This window comes from Scyliorhinus torazame, chromosome 1 (genome assembly GCF_047496885.1).
Source record: "Scyliorhinus torazame isolate Kashiwa2021f chromosome 1, sScyTor2.1, whole genome shotgun sequence".
Lineage (NCBI taxonomy): Eukaryota > Metazoa > Chordata > Chondrichthyes > Carcharhiniformes > Scyliorhinidae > Scyliorhinus > Scyliorhinus torazame.
This window is the reverse complement of record NC_092707.1, coordinates 297,962,985-297,985,031: the sequence shown is the minus strand read 5'-3', so window position 1 is coordinate 297,985,031 and position 22,047 is coordinate 297,962,985. Positions and strand designations below refer to the sequence as shown.

Genomic DNA, 22,047 nt, shown 5'->3' with positions numbered 1-22,047 from the left:
GAATTTTCTTGGTCTGTAATACCCTGTTTTTAATCACATTACCTATCAGTGTTCCGAGCTCCATATTTAGGACGGCTCTTTTGCACATTGCTCATATTTGTTATTTCAGATTGCTGAGTATATTCAGTTTTGGATACCATGCAGAAATATTGCAAGCTTCACATTTGGTGCACCAACTGTATCAGCATAATGCGCCTGGACTTGCCTCTTACACCTGCCTGGTTTATATAATTTAATCAATAAAAGCTTGGGGCCCAGAGCAATTTTCTCTTTTTTGGGGGAAATTGCAGAACTCAGTGATGGGGAGGAATCTAGGTGTCCTGGTACATGAATCAGAAAAAATAATTTGCAGGTGCAACATGTGATGAAGGCAAATGGAATGTTGTTGATCATTGCAAGGGGAATGGAATATAAAAGTTTTGCTGCACCTGTACAGGGTATTTCTAAGACCACATCTGGAGTACTGTGTACAGTTTTGGGCTCATTTGAAAAAAGGTATAATTGTGTTAGAAGCAACACAAGAAAGGTTCACTTGCCTCATTTATATAATTATGGGCATATCTGGTGAAGAACATTTGAACAGGTTGGGCTTATACCTATTGGAGTGAATGAGAGGTGATCTTAGTGAAACATAAAAGCTTTTGAGGGGACTTGACCGGGTAGATACTGGGAGGATGGTTTCACATGTGGGGGGACACTAGAATTCGAGGACACAGTTTCGGAAAAGAGGCCTCCCATTTAAAACCAAGATGAGTAGAATTTTTTTTTTAGTCTATGAAATTCTCTTACCCAGAAAGCAATGGAGGCTGGTCATTGAATTTATTCCACGCAGAGTTGGATAGATTTTTGATAGACAAGGGAGTCCAGGGTTATGTGGGGCAGACAGTAAAGTGGAATTGAGACCACAACAAGATCATCTTGAATGCGGAGCAGGTTCTAAGGACCAGTTGGCCTACTGCATTCCTACATGGACTGCTTTAACTAGCTTTGAGAAAACAGTGAACCGAAGCTCCACATCTTGCTGTCCTCTGAACTCTAGTCAAGCCATGATTCTTTGTTACCTCCTAGAATTTACTATTCCCAATAAACTCCTGAGTGGCACTTTCTACTCTATAATTCGAAGACATCCCCGGCTCAGCTGCCTGTTTCCTAACTCACCAAATTCTAGTCATTTATTAATTATGGTTGCTCATCTACATTGAGTCCCAGTTAAGCAATGCTGTAATTTTAAAACTCTCATAGTTTTTAAATCTACCTTTAGCCTCGTACCTCCCTACATATAATTCCTGCTAGATCTACAACCCTCCTGAAATATCTACGCTCTTCTTTTGGTCACTTGAGCATCACCAAATTTACTTGGGCCACCTTCAGGTAGCAAGGACCAAATCTTTGAAATTCCCTCTCTAAACCTCTATTCCTCTCCAGCTTCCTTTAAGACATTCCTTAAGACCTACTTCTTTAACCAAGCTTCTCATTATCTTCTCTGATATTTCAAAATAAAGCACCAAGCCACATCCTTATGTGGCTTGGTGCTTTATTTTGAAATAGCCTACTTGAGGGTACTGCATTTGGTGGTGGTGCGGGAAGGATACTATGGATACTAAAGTGAATGCCATTGCTGCGGTTTTGTGTTATTAACCGTAAGAATGAAGGTTATGCTACAGGAGCTGTGACCTTTTGTAAAAATATTCAGAAATTGGTATGCTAACTCCCAAACAACAATGTTATTTGCAATTTATTACCTAAAATGAATTACTAAAGACGGAATAAAACCGTCACTAGATGTAATAGACTTTGTAACAGCTATGTATTCAAGCTGGTTGCAGTGGGATTCATCATTTTAATTTGTGCATTTTTAGAGTGAGAAAATATTTGCACTTGTAACAGTCTTGCCATATTCAAGATTCCACTGGTCTTGACCACTGAAACCTTGATATGGTACATGTGGGCTATTTTCAGCCATTGTTGTGGTAGATGTCAGTGTATAAGTCGATCTTTGAAGCCTCGAAAAATACCCCCAAAAAGACATGTATGCCAACTATAAAAGTGAAACATCCGTGTGGATGGCCACTGTTTTGAAATGTAATCAGCATCTGCCGCAAAGAATAGTTGTGCCTTAAATTCCTACACACCACCACAATATACCCCATATCACCTCATGATCTCTTGTGCTCAGTTATTCAGTATCAGTAAGTAAAACACCTCTAATTGCTCTTGAGAAGATGGTGGCGAGTTGCCTTCTTGAACTGCAGGTACAGTCACAATGCCGTTCAGGAGGGAGTTCCAAAATTTTGATCTAGTGACAATGGAGGAACAGTGCTATAGTTCTAGTTGGTGGTGTTCCCATGCATCTTCTGCCCTTGGCCTGCCAGGTGGTAGAGATTGCGGGTCTTAAGATGCTGTTGAAGGAAGCTTGCGAGTGGCTGCAGTGCTACTTGTAGATAGTTCACACTGCTGCCAATGTGCGTTGCTGATGGAGTGAATATTTTTTCAGATGATGAGATGGAGTGGTGATACAGTGGGCTGCTTTGTTTTGGGTGGTGTCGAGCTTCACATCCAGGCAAGTGGAGAGTATTCCATCGTCTCCCTGACTTGTGCCTTATGGATGGTGGGGAGGCAGGGATGAGTTCCTCACCACAAAATTCCTAGCCTCTGACCTTCTCTTGTAACCACAGCATTTATATTTTCAGAATTGATTTTCAATAGCTCTTGTTATGTGCTTTGCCATCCGTTGCTGCTATTTGTATCTTGCCTAGTTGCCAGAATCTGCTATTTTTTCATTTTTGTAAGCTTACTCTTTTAGTTTTACTTTGCCTCTTACCTCCTTGGTTATCCATACCTGCCTTTTTGGAAGGCAGGGCTCTTGCCCTTTAGTAGCGTAAACTGGTTCTGTATCACATTTGTTTGAATATTTCTCACTGATGTTTTTTTACCCATGTTTACCATGATTTTCCAGTTTACTAACCCTATCTCATCCCTTTAAAGCCAGCTGTGCTTAAATCTAGAATGTTGGTTTCCTGGCTTCTCTTTTTCCAAAACTACATCACAATTCTATCATATCATGGTCACAATTCGGTAAATGTTTGTGCAGCATTCAACTGTTGGCTAAATCTCACTTATTGCCAAGTCTAATATGGCATACCCCCTTTTAGGTTCCAAGCATATTGTAGCAAAAAAAATATTCTGGACACAAATTCACTGCATATCACAATCTAAACAGAAGTTAAAATGACCCATTAAAACCACCCTGCGTGTGTGTATAAAAAACATACAAAATACTGGACAATCTCAGCAGGTCTGACAGCATCTGAAGGGAGCTAATGTTTCGAGTCTGGATGACTCTTTGTCAAAGCATAGCTATATATAGATATATATGTGTGTATTCATGTAGGTGGGCATGAATAAATAAAAATGCATCTGTCTACATAACTGCATGCTTGCATCTATGAGCATCGTGTTGTGTAAATAATTTTATTGGGCACAAAACTGTTCTATCCAGTACATATTGTGGGTATGCATCTGTGATATGTGTCTATCTTATGAATTCTGAAGTACTTTATAGTATCTACATGTGTTGCTTTAGAGTGGGATCTAATGGTGATGCCGCAAGCCCTTGTTGAATAGATCTGAACATTTTAATTTTAAGTTAGTAATCCAACGAGTACAACATCCTGTTTAGTGCAGTAGTAATCTTTGTCATGTTTGCTTGATTGTTGTGTAATTGCAGGCAATCCGTTTCTGCATGAAGCAACATTAAATGCATGATATGCAATGATTTTGCGAATGTGTTTGACCATCACATCTCTTTATACTCAAATCATATTCCTTAATTAACAACAAATCGCACCAATGTAGGCAGAGCAAATGTTCAATTAGCAAGTAGCAAAAAGGAATAAAAATCAGCCATCCTAAAGTTAGTAGAGCTATGACAGATGCAGATTGGCCTTGCAAGAGGGGAAAATTAGAAGAGAGGATCAACATATCAGAGGGGTTTGAGTGGTGAGAGCTACCAACTTATGCCTGTAATGTGTTAATTCAGTTAAGTTCTTTTAAACATACCTTTTGGGAGGTGGCATGCACCGTATATGCTAGAAAGGGCATTTACGAATTCGAAGAATGGTGGTAATTGATTGGGAGATGAACAAGAAATAGTAATGTAAAGAGTAATAAGAGCTGAAAAAACCCACAAGAAAAGCCCTGCGAGAAATGTAAAGAAGAACACGAAAGATTTCCATAATGTTAATAGAAAAAGGGTTGCCAAAAGTAAGGTGTGCACTTTAAAGTTAGACATAGGAAATACTATAATTGAATTTCAGTTCCTGGGTAGGCTGGTGGAATATTCGGATGCATGGCAGAAAAATGTAGATAGACGATGCAAGTTAAAGGATGTAATTCAAAAGGTGTTGCGCAAATTATTGAAGGTGACAAGGCAGGCTGAGAAAGCTTAAGGGATCCTGGACTTTATAAATAGATGTGGAGATGCCGGCGTTGGACTGGGGTGAGCAGAGTGAGAAGTTTTACAACACCAGGTTAAAGTCCTGGTTTGTTTCGATGTCACTAGCTTTCGGAGCGCTGCTCCTTCCTCAGGTGAAATAGAGGCATAGGGTACATAAGCAAGCAAGCTATGGTGAACCTTCATAAAGCATTAATTTAGCCCCAAATGGCATATTCTGTACAATTCTGGGCCCCACACTTGAGGAAGAAAGTGAAGGCATTAGAGCAGGTGCAGAAAAGAATACGGGTGGGAGATTTCAATTGTGTAGATCGATTGGAGAAGCAGGTGCTGTTCTCCTTAGAGAAGGTTGAGAGGAGATATGATTGAGGTGCTCAATCATGAGGGGTCTGGACAGTGTAGATCGAGGGAAACCGCTCCCCATTGGTAGAAGGGTCACGAATCAGAGAACGTCAGTTTAAGGAGAGAGAACCAAAGACAACATGGAAATAAATCTTTACACAGTGGGAGGTTAGTATCTGTACTGAACTGCCCGAGAGTGTGATGGAGGCAGATTCAATTCTGGCTTTCAAAAATGTATTTGATAATTATCTGACCAGAAATAACTTGCAGGGCTACAGGAAAAGATGGGGGAGCAGGACTGGCTGAGTTGCTCCTGCTGACTTTGGACTGAATGGCTGCTGCCTGTGGGGAAACTTGCTAAACACTTGCACTTTATCAGTCTTCATTGGAAAGGATGAGAATAAAGCATCTGAAATACAAGAAAATTAATAAATCAATGGGAGGTGTTTACTAGACTAATAAACGACCAAGAAATGACGTAAAAGATAGACAAAAGTTAAGGATTGGCGATTTCCACTCCATGATAATAGGAGAGTAGGTGAGGAAATCCTAGAGGCTCAAGCCATGATCGCTGAAAACTCCTGATATAGGAATTGGCCCTTTGGATTGGAAAATTGCTAATATCACTCCATTATTTAAGGAGCAATAAACTAGGAACTTGTGTGCCTATTAATATAAAATGTGTTGTGGGAAATTTATGAGACTCTTATGAAGGATAGAGGGATTGAACACTGCACAAATATGAACTGATCAAAGAGATCTTGCACAGATTTGTGAAGGATAAATCCTGCCTTTCGAACCACGTTGACCTTTTTGAAGAGGTAATTAATGTGGTAGATAAGGGAGTGTCTGGATGTTACCTTAATGGACTCTTCTAATGGCCTTGGAAGAATGAGGGGGGAATCTTATAGCCTATAAAATTATAACAGGACTAGACAGAATAAATGCAGGAAGGATGTTTCCGATGGTGAGGGAGTCCAGGACCAGGAGTCCCAGTCTGACGATATGGGTAAACCATTTAAGACGGAACTGAAAAATTTCTTCACGCAGAGTGGTAAACCTATGGTATTTTCTACCACAGAAAGCAGTTGAGGCCAAAACATTGTTTGTTTTCAAGAAGGAGTTAGATATAGCTCTTGTGGCTAAAGGGATCAAAGGATATGGGGGGGAAAAGTGGGAATGGGTTACTGAGTTGGATGATCCGCCATGATCATGCTGAATGACGGAGCAGATGTGAACGGCCGAATGCCTTTCTATTATTTTCTAGGTTTCCCCCTGACATTATACTACATCTGCAACCTTTTTGCTCACTCACTTAATCTGTCTATATCCCTTTGTCGTCACCATATGTGCCCCAAAATTTGTGTTCACTCCTAACTTTGCATTGTCAGCAAACTCCGATACCATTACACTTGATCACTTCATATTGGGCACAACCAGTGCCATCTTGTTGGCTGGGATGAGTGTAATGTGCATATGCGGCTGCAGCTGGTCACCCTCCCGAGTGCCTATCATGGACCCGGTGAATCCTGCACCATTTTCATTGGAGTTGATTGTGTTCGCCGTGGCGCCGCAGCTGCTGAATCGATCCATGTTCGGCGCCAGTTTTGCTGTTGTGAAAGTACATGAATTCTGAGTCGGTGTCAGCACTTGGTCTCAGAAACGGAGAATCCTGCCTGTGGTCTTTGCTCTCTGGAAAGTGTAGATAGGAACGGCTCCTCCATAGGAAAGATATATAAATATATTTTATATAATATCAGCTGGAGTTGGGGCAAATGTGTATCTTTCAGGAAACAATCGAAAATGAAGAATCCTCTTTCAATGTGATGCACATTTTGTCCTTGAAACAGTGTATTTTGCAACATGCTATAAGCAAAGCCACAATACATTATGTATACTTGAAGAAACCTAAATCAGAAAAGTAAAGATTGTTTCTATTTTCAATGTTTGAAAATAATGATTCAAATGTAATTCTTAATTCTTTAGTTCTATTGCTACAGGTAGAAATAAGTCACGTTTTTAAGGCTCAAAAATGCAACTTAATCCTACCAATTTGTTAAAATAGATCTCAGCAAAAGTCTCTTGAGAAAGGGCTGAAATCGAAAGTGCAATTTACAAAAAAAATATATATATTTTTATTCTCCTTTTTCTCCCAAATTTGCACCCACAAACAATAAACAATAAGCAGTAACGAATATAATGTAAATCCCCATATCAACAACAACAATCCCATCCTTCCACCAACCCCCAAACAACCCTCGCATGTTAACATAAACAAATAACAAAAGGAAATCAGGAATCGCCCATAGTAACCATGAACACATACCTTCCCCCCCCCCCCCCCCCCAAACTAATGTTTGATGTTATCCAATTCTTGAAAGTGCATAATGAATAATGCCCATGAATTGTAGAACCCCTCCATCCTTCCCCTCAGTTCAAACTTAACCTTCTCAAGAGTCAAAAATTCCAATAGACCCTCCCACCACACCAGGGCACAGGATGGAGAGGTTGCTCTCCACCCCACCAGGATCCGCCGTCGGACAATCAACGAGGCAAAGGCTACAACATCTGCCTCCGCACCCGTTTCCAACCCCGGCCGGTCTGACACCCCGAATAAGGCCTCCCGAGGGTCCGGGTCCAGTTTCACATGCACCACTTTAGAGATTACCCTAAACACACATCCTTCCAGTAATCCTCCAGCTTGGGCCAGGACCAAAACATGTGAATGTGATTTGCAGGGCCCACCCCCCGCAACGTTCTCACACATCTTCTACCCCCTCAAAGAACCAGCTCATCCTCGCCCTTGAGGTGTGCTCTACATACCACCTTCGCTGTATCAGCCCCAACCTCGTGCACATCACTCTCCAGAGCACCTCACACCAGAACCCCATCGCCATATCCTCTCCCAACTCTTCCTCTAACTTTGTTGTGATCCCTTCCAGTGGTGCCTTCTCTTCCAAAATAGCCCGGTAAACCGCCGACACTACCCCTTCTCCAGTCCCCTGGCGTCAGCACCTCCTCCAGCAATGTGGAGGCCGTCTCCACCGGGAAGCTCTGTATCTCCTTCCTGGCAAAATCTCGAACCTGCATGTATCTAAACATTTCCCCCCCCTACTTCGCTCCCTGCTCCCTCAATCCTGCAAACTGACCCCCAAGAAACAAATCTTTTAGTGCCTTAATCCCCTTTGTCTCCCATTTCTGAAAATTTCCGTCCCACTTCCCTGGCTCAAATCTGTGGTTCACCCAAATCGGCATTTTGAAAGTGCAATTTTTACCAATCCAATTCCTCATTGCTCTGACTGGCTTATTACGTATAGCTTGGAGGAGTCACATGGACTCAAAACATTAATTGTTACTCTCTCCACAGATGCTGCCAGGCCTGAGTTTTTCCAGCATTTTCTGCTTTTTCCGATTTCAGCATCCACAGCATTTTGCTTTTATTTTAGTCCTGTAAATAACTTCTTAATATTTATAAAAGAATCACAGCAATATTGTTAAGAGAAGAATTCTTCCCAGAACTCCTAGCCATTATTAAATCCTCAGCTGCAACAATAAAGTCTTATTTTCTCTAATCTGCTACTCCTGATCATTTAAAAATAGATTTGTTAGCCAATATCACATTCCTGTTTGTGAGAATTTTCTATGCACAAATTGGTTGCCACATTTCCGATATTGGATGCAGGGAAGATGTGGAGATGTAGCGATGATGTCACCAATGATGGGTGTGTCCAGACCAGGGGTCACAGTCTGAGGATTCAGGGTAAACCATTTCGGACAGCGATGAGATATTTCTTCACCCAAAGAGTGGTGAGCCTGCGGAATTCATTACCCCAGGAAGTAGTTGGTGCTAAATTATTGAATATATTAATTGAATATATTCAAGAGGTGGCTAGATATATCACTTGGGTAGAATGGGATCAAAGGCTATGGGGAGAAAGCAGGATCAGACTATTGAGTTGGATGATCAGCCATGATCTTGATGAATGGCAGAGCAGGCGAAAAGGCCTCCTCCTGCTCCTATGTATTTATGAATCAATATTACAAGTGACTGCCCTTCAAAAAATGCTTTGTTGGCTCTAAAATGCTTTGGGATATCTGGAGATTACATAAAGTTTCTTTTGTAGCAAACACAAAAAAAGTAACAGTTTTTCTTTAATTTTCTAATTTTCTTTAGATCTGTACACTTCCTTATTCTTCCTGTTTGCTCCTATGAACCTTTCTGTATTTTAAAGGTTTGCATTGTCTTTCTTTATTTTCCTGTACTTTCTTTACCTGTCTGTCAACATCAATGAGCAGTCATTGCATTCAAGCTAAGCAGAATCTTGACGATTTTGATCTACAGTGCCTCTATTTTTCACATTTGGTCATCGTTCATTTAGTTAGTTAGCCACAGCTCATCTGCTGCTGAAACCCTGATTCATGACTTTGGTACCTCTGTCTTGAATATTCCAATGTATTCCTGGCTGGTCTCCCATATCCTACCCTCTGGAAACTTGAGGTCATCCAAAACTCACAGCAGATCTTGTTCACAGTCACCCCTGTGTGCGCTGACTTTCAGTGGCCTCCGCTCAAGCACCATTTTGATTTTTAAATTCTAATTCTTGTTTCCAAATCTCTCCGTGACACCTAACCCAATCCCTGCAATTTCCTCCAGACCCACAACCCTCCGAGATAGACGCATTCAAGAGGCAGTTTGATTGTTATCTGAAAAGGAGGATTTTGAAGGGCTACGATGAGAAGACGGAGTGGAACTATGGAGACCTGGCAGAGGCACGATGGGCCAAATGGTTGCCTTCTGTGCTGTAACAATTCTGTGATTCTCCGTGATTCTGACCTCTTGAGTATCGTCAATTTTAGTTTGTCTACCACTGGTGGCTGTGACTTCAGTTGCTTCGGCCATAAAATCTCACATAACCTCCCTACATCTCTCTGTCACTACCTCATTTTCGTCCCTTAAGACGCTCCTCAAAACCTGCTGACCTAATATCTCCTTATCTGACTTGGTGTGCGTATTTCGTATTTCAATGCTCCTGGGAAGTGCCTTTGGCTTTTTATGTTAAAGGTGACATAGCAGTAGCTTGGCCTCCGCTCTTAAAGTTCCTTTCATTTAACTAATTTTTCAATTAGTTTGTTTTGTCACCAGCTTAAAACTGAATTCCATCAATTAATATTATTGTAAAAAATGTAGTTGCAAGAAATAAAGACAAACATGAATTGTGAGAGCCGGGAGACAAGGAAATGAAAAGAGAGAGTAAAGTGTGAGTAAGGGAAAATAAATTAATAGACACTGCACCCCATTACTGAAAAAGCGTAGCATACATTGGATTTGTTTATTGTCACGTGTACCAGGGTAGAGTGAAAAGTATTTTTGTGTGTGCAGCTCAAACAGATCATTTGGTACATGAAAAGAAAATAGGTAATGGGGCAACACAAGGTACACAATGTAAATACATAGGCACCGGCATCGGGTGAAGCATACAGGAGTGTAGTAGTAATCAGATCAATCCATAAGAGGATCGTTTAGGAGTTTTGTATTGGCGGGGAAGAAGCTGTTTTTGAATCTTTTCGTGCGTGTTCTCAGAAAAACACCGATATTATGATTAGCCCTGGACTATCACGTGAGCAATGTCCTGGAAAATAAGTAGAACAAATTAATTCAAAGTTTTACTGTTTCATTATAGTCAAACTTAAAAATTGTTCCATACTTACAAACATGGCAAAATTTACCAAATCTGTTTTTCCTCTGTTCAGATGCCCAAAATTTAAAATTAATTTTGCCCACATTAAGCACTCCAAGAGAGAGCCCCATTTTACTTCACTAGCTTTTCTGTTATGCTGCAACCTGCTGTTATTTGACTATCACCATGATGCAAATCCGTATTAGGCAGTTGTAATTCTCTCAACAAATCTTTCAATCACTTTACATTAATGTTTTCAGATGGGAAGCATAACATTACTACTGCAGGAGCGTTGTAGATACTAAAAACAAAAAGTTGTTACTCAGGAATAATATCAAATTACTGTGGTATAATTTTAATGCAGGGAAAAATTCCATACATGAGAACAAAATGATGTGATCAGCAGCAGCAGTGTGGAATATTTTTTGCCTTCAATGCAGAAGCACTTTAAAAAAAATCTTTTCCAATTTAATTGACTTTTCTATTCATTTGCTACAGGTATTAACGTGTTAGTATTTTTTAAAGACGAGCCTTTGGTTTGTTACATTTCCCCCTCTTTTTTTAAAAAGCTCTAGCTAAGAGTACAGAAAGGTGGTTTGCTCTGAAGGGTCTTCAACTTTTAAGCTGCTTATGGGAATCTATGCTGCAATTTACCTGTTTCCCCCCCCCCCCCCCCTGTATAAGAAAGTATTCAACTTCGGCTAGCAGCTATTTTGGGTGGGACAAATAAAATTGAAAACACACCAGGTGGAGAGTCATGGACTTAAAAACGTCATTCCATTCCTGACACTTTTCTAGTGTACATATCAGCGTTGCAGATAACTATAAAACTCCAAAGTAAATTGGACGTCACCTTCATTTGTATTTAAATATATATTTGCAGTGTAAACCAGAATACAAAGTCCCAGGGCTGTATGTTATCGACTCAATTGTGCGTCAGTCTCGTCATCAGTTTGGTCCAGAAAAGGACGTGTTTGCGCCCAGATTTTGCAAGAACATCAATACAACTTTCCAAAACTTGTACAAGTGTCCTGCTGATGATAAGGTATGTGTTTTTCTTCAGTCTGTATAATGTATGTTGATTTAGTACACAGTAATAAAATAATGTTATTCTTTTTAGAAGTCATATGAGTTTAATGAGTCCAGCTTAGCTGGTACTATTTTTGTAATTGAACCATACCGACTGATCCATTTATTTATCAAATATAGCCCAGCTAAAGCTCGGATAATTTAGAATTTGAATCTTAAGTTTTGATCAATCATTAATTTTCTTAGTGCAATTTGAAATTTACTAGTTTTCAACTGAACTTCTGATTAGACCACAGCAACTTGATGAAAAGTGAATTCCAACGCAAGGAAAACTAGCAGTGACAAATACTGGGCCTCTGACCAGATGATCATAGCAGGTCCTGATAATGATGCTGGAGTCTGTAGGAAATTTGCAATAATTTAAAAATGGAAAACAACTATGAAGTTTAAAACAATCAGAAATAAGTGGGAGAAAAAAATGTTTTTGTAGTGAACTTCTAAAATATAACTGCACATGGGTGTTTTTTCATGTGTTTTTTCATTTGGCTCAGTAATGATTGACTGAAAGAATTCCTAGAATTGCATTAAACAGAACAACTCAATTCATGGTATGTGTGGTCTAAAATCTATTCCAAATTTCACCATTGTATGCACAATAACTTTGTTAAAATACAACATCTTATTTCCTTCTGGATTGAGACTAATATTTACCATTTTAATTCAAGAAAAATAGTACTCAGTACAGCAATGTTTCTGGAGACTGACTATAGTGTTGATTACCTCCTCCTCTTTCCAGTTAACTCCTCTCGTCCATCACTAAAACATCATAGAATTTACAGTGCAGAAGGAGGCCATTCGGTCCATCGAGTCTGCACCGGCTCTTGGAAAGAGCACCCTACCCAAGGTCAACACCTCCACCCTATCCCCATAACCCAGTAATCCCACCCAACACTAAGGGCAATTTTGGACACTAAGGGCAATTTATCATGGCCAATCCACCTAACCTGCACATCTTTGGATTGTGGGAGGAAACCGGAGCATCCGGAGGAAACCCACGCGCACACAGGGAGGATGTGCAGACTCCGCACAGACAGTGACTCAAGCCAGAATCGAACCTGGGACCCTGGAGCTGTGAAGCAATTGTGCTATCCACAATGCTACCGTGCTGCCAAAAAGGGCATAACCTGTGCCTGCATTTTATAATGTGCTTTTGGAAAGGACGCAGTTTTTTTCTGTGTTTTCATACTTGCTTTGCTGTATATCCATCTGCATCATTGAAAGAAAGTGATCAGCTTGCTATGATGCACCGCCCAGTGCCCTGAACCTGTGGTAAAATGGGCTACAGAGTATGGGAATGGTACTCCTGATATCTGCTGACTTTGACATAGACTTAGTAGCTCCTGTGCTTAGAGACGCATGAGGCAGATGTATCCCATCCTCTGCTGTTGTCATGTCACTCTAGCAATCTCTAGCACCGGTTCATCTTGGGTTTTTCCTTTTCTATGTCCAGTTGGTCCACTATACGAGTGTTTTTCAATCTTTTATTTCCGGGACCCACTTTTAACAACTGGCTAACATTCGGGACCAATGCCGGTTGACCTTTGCAACCCAGGCCAGCCATTCTTCATGGCCTACATGGGATGACCTTCGTGGCCCACCATTATTTCTTATCTTTAATGTAACAGGTGAAGCATGATAGATAGCACAAGTGGATAGCACTGTGGCTTCACAGCGCCAGGGTCCCAGGTTCGATTCCCCGCTGGGTCACAATGCGGGGTCTGCACATTCTCCCCATGTCTGCGTGGGTTTCCTCCGGGTGCTCCGGTTTCCTCCCACAGTCCAAAGATGTGCAGGTTAGGTGGATTGGCCATGCTAAATTGCCCTTAGTGTCCAAAAAGGGTAGGAGTGGTTATTGGGTTACGGGGATAGGGTGATGTGGGTCGGTGCAGACTCGATGGGCAAAATGGCCTCCTTCTGCACTATGTTCTATGAACCTGCTTAATCCTCACAATCTCAGTTGCTTTGTCATTCAATACTGCATTTCTGCTCAGGACCTCAGCTGACGATTTAAGTTCTTGCTGCATCCTTTGAAAAAAATCATTCAAACTCATCATGCCTTTGAAGTTTTGAGGGGTTCAAACTTTAATTTACCAGTACCTGTCTGCATATAACACACATGGACTTTGCATCTTGATTTTCATTGGCACAATTAAGAAAGCCACACCTCAATAATTTGGGGCAGCACGGTAGCCTTGTGGATAGCACAATTGCTTCACAGCTCCAGGGTCCCAGGTTCGATTCTGGCTTGAGTCACTGTCTGTGCGGAGTCTGCACATCCTCCCCGTGTGTGCGTGGGTTTCCTCCGGGTGCTCCGGTTTCCTCCCACAGTCCAAAGATGTGCGGGTTAGGTGGATTGGCCATGATAAATTGCCCTTAGTGTCCAAAATTGCCCGTGGGGTTATGGGGATAGGGTGGCGGTGTTGACCTTGGGTAGGGTGCTCTTTCCAAGAACCGGTGCAGACTCGATGGGCTGAATGGCCTCCTTCAGCTCTGTAAACTCTATGATAATAAATTATTTTAGACTGATTTGTACCCAACTTCAGCCTTTTCTTTGGGTGTTCACCAGAAGCGCACAAGCTCTGCATACAGCTTACACCAGCTCTGCTTTGTCCTTCTCTGGAATCTCCTGTGAAGCTCTCTCCAGATTCAGTTGTGAGATCTGGCCTATTTGTGACTCCGGCCCCCTCTTCTTTATTACAAAATGACCCATCTTCAGTATTTCACACAGTTCTGTTGCTTGCTTGCTGGCAGCTACAAATGAAGGAATATCTCCTTCGTGATTTTGTGCCCAAATCACAAATGTATAGGGCGCGCGTCAGTGTAGTGCCGCGTTCGTGACTTTCTCTCTGCCACCGCTTCTGGCGGGAATACTCCATCATTTGTATTTAAAGGCAAGTTGCAGTCAGCATTATTACATGTCGATCGCAGCTGTTGGATGCTTCTCCTGCAATAAGGAATGCCGCGACTGATCACTTTGTGACCCTCCCGACACCAACCCACAGGTCTCGACCCCGAGTTGGAAAATCCCTGCATTATATGAAGTAATGGGCTGGTTGCAATGACGCAAGTCAGGTGGCATGGCCAAGTCAGCTGTGCCTTTTGTTTTAACTGCCAGTGAATGAAACTGGAGGCTGTTCTTTTGTTACTTCAGTGTTGGGTATAAAATACCTCCACCGAGTGCCGAGAATTCTTTGAGCTCATCTGGTATCAAAGCATCCAGTTTCTTTTCTGGGCAGGTTTTCAAGCTCCAAGTTTCACGACCATATAGATGCATCATTGAAAGCATTCTTTCTGGTTGTATCACAGCTTGGTATGGTTCCTGCTCTGCCCAAGACTGCAGGAAACTACAAAAGGTTGTGAATGTAGCCCAGTCCATCACGCAAACCAGCCTCCCATCCATTGACTCTGTCTATAATTCCCGCTGCCTCGGAAAGGCAGCCAGCATAATTAAGGACCCCACACATGCACCCCGGGCATACTCTATGCCACCTTCTTCCGTCAGGAAAAATTACAAAAGTTTAAGGTCACGTACCAACCGACTCAAGAACAGCTTCTTCCCTGCTGCCATCAGACTTTTGAATGGACCTGCCTCGTATTAAGTTGATCGTTTCTCGCACCCTTACTATGACTGTAATATTACATCCTGTCATCTCTCCTTCCTTCCCTATGTACGTTATGCATTGTCTGTATAGCACGCAAGAAACAATACTTTTCACTGTATACGAATACATGTGACAATAATAAATCATATAGGAGAGCGGATAGCACATTTACATTTTAGAGCCTGAGCTTTGTTTTAACAGAGAACTTTTTATTTCCCCAAATCATCTTCAGTTGGTTGAAAGTTGATTTGCATTACCTGTTCTCACATTGAGCTCTTCGTTTATGGCTCCCTGAATATTAATTGCAGTGTCCAGATAAGTCAAGTCCTCTCTCAATATCAATTTTACATAGGAACATTAGAATTAGGAGCAGAAGTAGGCAATTCAGCCCTTTGAGCCTGCTCTGCCATTCGATCAGATCATGGCTGGTCTCTTCGTGGTCTCAGATCCACCTCCCCACCTGTTCCCCATATCCCTTTAACCCGTTTTTTAAACTAGAAATATATTTATCACTTCCTTGAAACCATTTAATGACTCCGATTCCACCGCACTATGGGGCAGCGAGTTCCACAAATTTACCACCCTCTGTGAAAAGTAGTTCCTCATCTCAGTTCTAAATCTACCACCTCTCAACCTATATCTGTGACCTCTGATTCTAGATTGCCCTACAAAGGTGTATGTTTACTTTATCAATCCCTTTTAGTATCTTCTATACCTCAATCAGATCCCCTCTCATCCTTCTAAACTCCCACGAGTATAAGTCCAAATGGCTTAATCTCTCCTCATACGTCAACCCTTTCATCCCTGGAATCTGAACTGCCTCCAATGCCACCACATCCTTCCTCAAATAAGAAGACCAAAACTGGACACACTACTCCAGATGTGGTTGCAACAACACCCTATAAAATGACAACAACACGTCTCTACTTTTATACTCCAGTCCTTTTGCTATAAATGCTATTCACAGAATCACAGAAAAATACAGGGCAGAAAAAGCCCTTCGGCCCATTGAGTCTGCACCGACGCATGAAAGGCACCTGATCTGCCAATCCTAATCCCATTTGCCAGCACTTGGCCCATCGCCTCAATTGTTAAGACGTGACGAGTGCTCATCCAGGTACTTTATAATGGATGTGAGGCAGCCCGTCTCTACCACCCTCCCGGGCAGTGCGGTTCCAGACCATCACCACCCTCTGGGTAAAAAAGTATTTCCTCAAATCCCCCCTGAACCTCCCTTCACTCACCTTGAACTTGTTTCCACATGTAAACAAACCTTCAACTAAGGGAAACCGCTGCATTCCCTTACCACCCACCGATTCCACCATGGTCCCTAATGGGCCCTACTTTTTCCCTAGTTATCCTCTTCCCATTGATATACTTATAGAATATCTTGGGATTTTCCCTAATTTTACCAGCTAGAGATTTCTCATATCCCCTCTTTGCTCTCCTAATTTTTTCTTAAGCTCCATCCTGCACTTTCTGTACACCACTGATGCCTCTGTTGATTTGCTCCCCTTGTATTTATTAAAAGCGTCTCTCTTCCTTCTCATTGTAGTCTGGAAAACTCTGATCATACATGGTTCTCTGGGCTTGTTACTCCTTCCTATTAGAGGGAATATATTGGGCCTGTGCCCTCCTCATTTCCTCTTTGAACATCCTCCAATTCTCTTCTGTAGATCTTCCCACCAGTAACTTGTTCCAATCTACCGTGGCCAGATCCTGTCTTGTTTTACTAAAGTCTGCTCTCCACCAATCCAATCTCTGCAATTTGTATATTTCTTTGTCCGTAACAAACTTAAATTGCACCATGTTGTGGTTTCTATCACTAAAATGCTCCCCACCATCACATCAACCACCTGTCCGGCTTTGTTCCCCAGAATTAACTCTAGCACTGCACCATCCCTTGTTGGCCCCTCCACATGTTGACAGTTCTCCTGTGTACATTTTATGAACTCCGCTCCATCTGAGCCCTTAACACCATGATTATCCCAGTAAATGTTGGGAAAGTTGAAATCACCCACTATAATCACCCTATTATTAATTTACACACTTCTGCAAATATTGATGGATCTCTGTGTCTATTCAAAACCCTGGATATGCGTTATCCCTTCTTAGTTCCCAAATAACAGAAATTCCAGCCTGCGCTTCTTGATAAAGTTATTTGAAACTTTATTTGTCAGCTTTAGTTCTATTTAGTTTATTTTTCAATACAGAATTTAGGAAGTTCCAACTAGCCCGGCAACAAGCTAGTCCGATCGATTGTCTTTAGCAAATACAGTGGTTGAGTTCTAAAATACAACTTGGTAATTCTTCAAATCAAATACACACTATTAAAAAGGACTGAATAATTTAAACAAAAGAAACCTGGCGATTTGCAAAGTAAGCAAGAGAATAGGTTTCAGAGATTAGATAAGAATGATTCTGGAGTAGAAAACGGGTGGTTTCTCATCCCGACAACTGAACTTTTTAAGGAGATTACTATCTTTAAAGTTTCGTCCTATTTACAGCTGTGATTGGTTTTAAACTAATTTATAATGCACTTAATTCAACCTAAGTGTTTTTCTGTCAAATTTAAGAGATAAACGATTTGTGGTAATTTTCCATGATAGTCTGAGCGAAACACATTTCCCGTAAGAAATTACCACTATGGGCTGATCAGTCGTTACCATCGAAACGGAACTGGGATGTCAGCCCAGTTTTCCATAACACAAAGGGTCTTTTCTGCTATTTGGCCTTGCATTCGCTAGCAGTCTTCGAACAACTTGCAAAATGTGAGAATGGTGTGTCTTATCTGATCAGTTCGCAGCGAGCTCGCTTTTTCCTCACTCATGGTTAATATATTTTGATTTGGTTAAATACTTTTAAAGATTAATGGATTTTTCCAACCAGGATTTCTTTATTAAACATTTTATCTATCTTATCTGCAACTAACCACTAATCTCTATCAAAATTGCTCACTTATTTGTTCCTCAATTTCCTGCTGGCTATCTGGGGGTCTATAATAAATCCCGAGCAAAAAGCTGTCCCTTTTTTATTCCTAAGCTCTACCCGCAAAGCTTCATTTATCGCCACCCCTAATTCTCCTTAATACAGTAATTGAGTCCTTAACTAATAGTGCAATGCCTCCCCCTCTTTTGCTCCCACCCTTGTCCCTCTTGAAGATTCTATATCCCGGGATGTTAAGCTGCCAATCCTGCCCCTCCCTCAACCACGTCTCTGTGAAGGATACTATTTCATAATTCCACGTGTCAACCCTCGCCCTTAACTCATCCGTTTTACCTGTAACACTCCAGGCATTCATTTGGCTTTTTAATTACATGCTGTGGCTGCATACCGACTTAATGCAATTCATAAACAAAGACACCCAGATCTCTCTGCCTAGACTGTTTGAATCTGCTTTCCATTTTGATAATTTGCTTTTTTATTTTTTTCGGTCAAAGTGGATAACCTCACATATATCTACATTAAACTCCATCTGCCAAATTTTGGCCCAATCTCATAGCCTATCTATATCTGTCAGTAAACTCTTTATCTTCTCTTGACTGCCTATTTTAGTATCATCTTCAAATTGTGTTATGTTACACTCTGTCTCGGCTTGCAGATCATTTATATAGATTGTGAACAATTGAGGTCGGAGGAATGATCCCTGTGGCACCCCGCTAGTTAGAGTTCACCGGCCAGAGAGGGGCCCATTTATTCCGTTCCTCCTTTCTGTCAAGTCAGCCAATTCTCAAACTAATCTGGTACTCTATCCCCAGTCCACTGCAATCTCACCTTGTGGGTCAGCCTTTTATGCGATACCTTATCAAATGCCTTCTGGAAGGCTAGATATACTACATCCACAGCTTCCCCCTTATCCACCTTGCTGGATACATCCTCAAAGAACTCTCGGAGGTTTGTCAAGCATGTCTTCCCCTTCATAAAACCATGCTGACACTGGTGGATTGAACTTTGTCTTTCCAAATAATTAATTCCAGCAACTTCCCCACCACGGAGGTCAAGCTAACCGGTCTATAGTTTTCTACTTTGACTCTCCCTTTTTGAATAGCGACGTCACATTTGCATGTTTCCAATCCAATGGGACCCTTCCAGAATCCAGGGAATTCTGAAATTGCATAACCAATGCATCCACTATTTCTGCTGCCACCTCCCTTAATACGCGAGTGCAGGCCATCAGGTCACAGAAGCACAGAATAATACAGCGCAGAAGAGGCCCTTCGGCCCATCGCACCTGCACCGATGCATGAAAAAAACCTGACCTGCCTACTAATTCCATTTGCCAGCATTTGGCCCGTAGCTTTGAATGTTATGACATGCCAAGTGTTCATCCAGGTACATGTTAAAGGATGTGAGGCAACCAGCCTCGACCACCCTCCCAGGCAGTGCATTCCAGATCATCACCACCCTCTGGGTAAAAAAAAAACAATCCTCAAATTCCCCCTAAACCTCCTGCCCCTCACCGTGAACTTGTGTCCCCTCATAACTGACCTTTCAATTAAGGGGCACAGCTGTTCCCTGTCCATGCCCCTCATAATCTTGCACACCTCGGTCAGGTCGTCCCTCAATCTCCTCTGCTCCATCGAAAACAACCCATGTCTATCCAACCTCGCGTCATAATTGAAATGTTCCATACCTGGCAAAATCCTGGTGAATTGCCTCTGCACCCCCTCCAGTGCAATCACATCCTTCCTGTAATGTGTTGACCAGAATTGCACACAGCCACACTCCAGCTGTGGCCTCACATGTCAGTTCCAGCATGACCTTCCTGCTTTTGTATTGTATGCCTCGGTTGATAACAGCAAGTGTCCCGTAGGCCTTTTTCACCACCCTATTAACCTGCCCTTCTGCCTTCCTAGATCTATGGACAAACACGTCAAGGTCCCTTTGTTCCTCAGAATTTCCCAGTGTCACGCCATTCATTGAATACTTGCTTGTCATATTACTCCTTCCAAAGTGTATCTCCTCTCACTTTTCAGGGTTAAGATCCATCTGCCACTTTTCTGTCCATTTGGCCATGCCTTCTATATCTTCCTGTAACCCAAGAGACTCAACCTCACTTAACCACCCGACCAATCATCCACAAAGTTACTGATCCTACCCCCACATAGTCATCTACGTCGTTTATATAAATGAGAAATACTAGAGGACCCAGTACAGCTCCCTGTGGTACGACACTGGTTGCCAGTCACTAAAGCAGCCGTCCGTCATTACCCACTGACTCCCACAGCTAAGACAATTTTGAATCTACCTTCTCAAGTTACCCTATGTACATTTGCCTTCTTTATAAGTCTCCCAAGTGGGTCCTTGTCAAAGGCTTTGCCAAAATCCATGTAAACTGCATCAACTGCACTACTCTCATCTTCATACCTGCTCACATGCTCAAAAAATTCAATCGCATTTGGTAGACATGACCTCCCTCTGACAAAGTTATGCTGACTATTCCTGATCACACCGTGCATCTCCCAGAGACTTAGCTGCCTTTAATGCCATTAGTTTATTCAATACAATGATGGTTATTGCGCCAAGTTCCTCTGCATTAACTGTAGTTTTAGGAAATGTTTTATTATCTTCGACCATGAAGACCGAGGTGAAATATTGGTTCAGTGCCTCTGAGTATTATTACCTCACCAGTATCGTCATCTAAAGAGCCAATATTTACTTTAGCTATTCTCTTGTATACATATAGAAGCTTTTGGTATCAGTGTTTGTTTTCTGCTAGTTTCCTTTCGCAGTTCATCTTGACTCTTTTGATTTTCTTTTCAGTAGCCTTTTGCTGAACCTTATTTCTCCCAATCCTCCACTTGTCTTTGCAGTATGGTATGCCCTAATTTTTGACTTTGTTTTCCTTGGCTTCCTTGTTTAGCCATGGAATATTTTTCCCCCTTTCACAATTCCTTTTCCTCTCTGGAATACACTTTAATTTAGAGGTAATTAATATCTGTCTGAACATCTACCATTGTTCCTCAACTGCCCTACCCTCAATTATTGGTGTCCAGTCACTTGGGCCAACTCTTTCCACAGGCCTGTATAATTACCTCTGCCCAACGCTAAAACTGTGGCACTCTGTCTTCTCTTGCTTAATCTGAATTTGAAATTCTAGCATGCTGTGATCACTCCTTCCAAGAGGATCCTTAACGACAAGACTATTTATCACCCTTTCTTTGTTACATAATACTAAACCTAAATAGCCTGCTTCCTGGTTGGCTCTATAACCTACTATTTCAAGAAACAATCCCTCATACACTCTGTTATCTTCCTCGAGGCTAGCCTTGCCAATTTGATTAGTCCAGTCAATATGCATATTAAAATCATCCATGATTACCATAGTGCCCTTCTTAGAATCCCTCATTATTTCTTATGCCCCACTTTGGAAGTATTGCTTGGAGGCCTATAAAATTACTCCCATCAAGAAGTTTTTTTACCTTGTTTTTTATTTCCACCCAGATCGATTCAACATTTTGGCCCTTTTGCCAATATAATTTTTTAAAATTTTAAATAGAATTTACAGTGCAGAAGGAGGCCATTCGGCCCAACGAGTCTGCACCGGCTCTTGGAAAGAGCACCCTACCCAAGCCCACACCTCCACCCTATCCCCGTAATCCAGTAGCCCCACCCAACACGAGGGACATTTTTGACACTAAGGGCAATTCTAGCATGGCCAATCCACCTAACCTGTACATATTTGGATTGTGGGAGGCACCGGAGCACCCGAGGAAACCCCCGCACACACTGGGAGAACGGGCAGACGCCGCACAGACAGTGATCCAAGCCGGGAATCGAACCTGGGACCCTGGAACTGTGAAGCAATTGTGCTAACCACTATGCTACCGTGCTGCCCACTTAACACAGCATTGATGTCATCTTTAACCAATAAAGCAGGTCC

General features: G+C 41.8%; 1 protein-coding gene across 1 annotated transcript in view; it reads left to right on the top strand.

The window, feature by feature from the left end:
- Positions 1-22,047, top strand: part of tiam2a (TIAM Rac1 associated GEF 2a) — a 214,871-nt gene that overhangs the window by 83,045 nt on the left and 109,779 nt on the right. Inside the window, 1 exon segment of the mRNA XM_072507711.1 lies at positions 11,357-11,518. Within this exon segment, the coding sequence (XP_072363812.1) occupies positions 11,357-11,518 (162 nt within the window).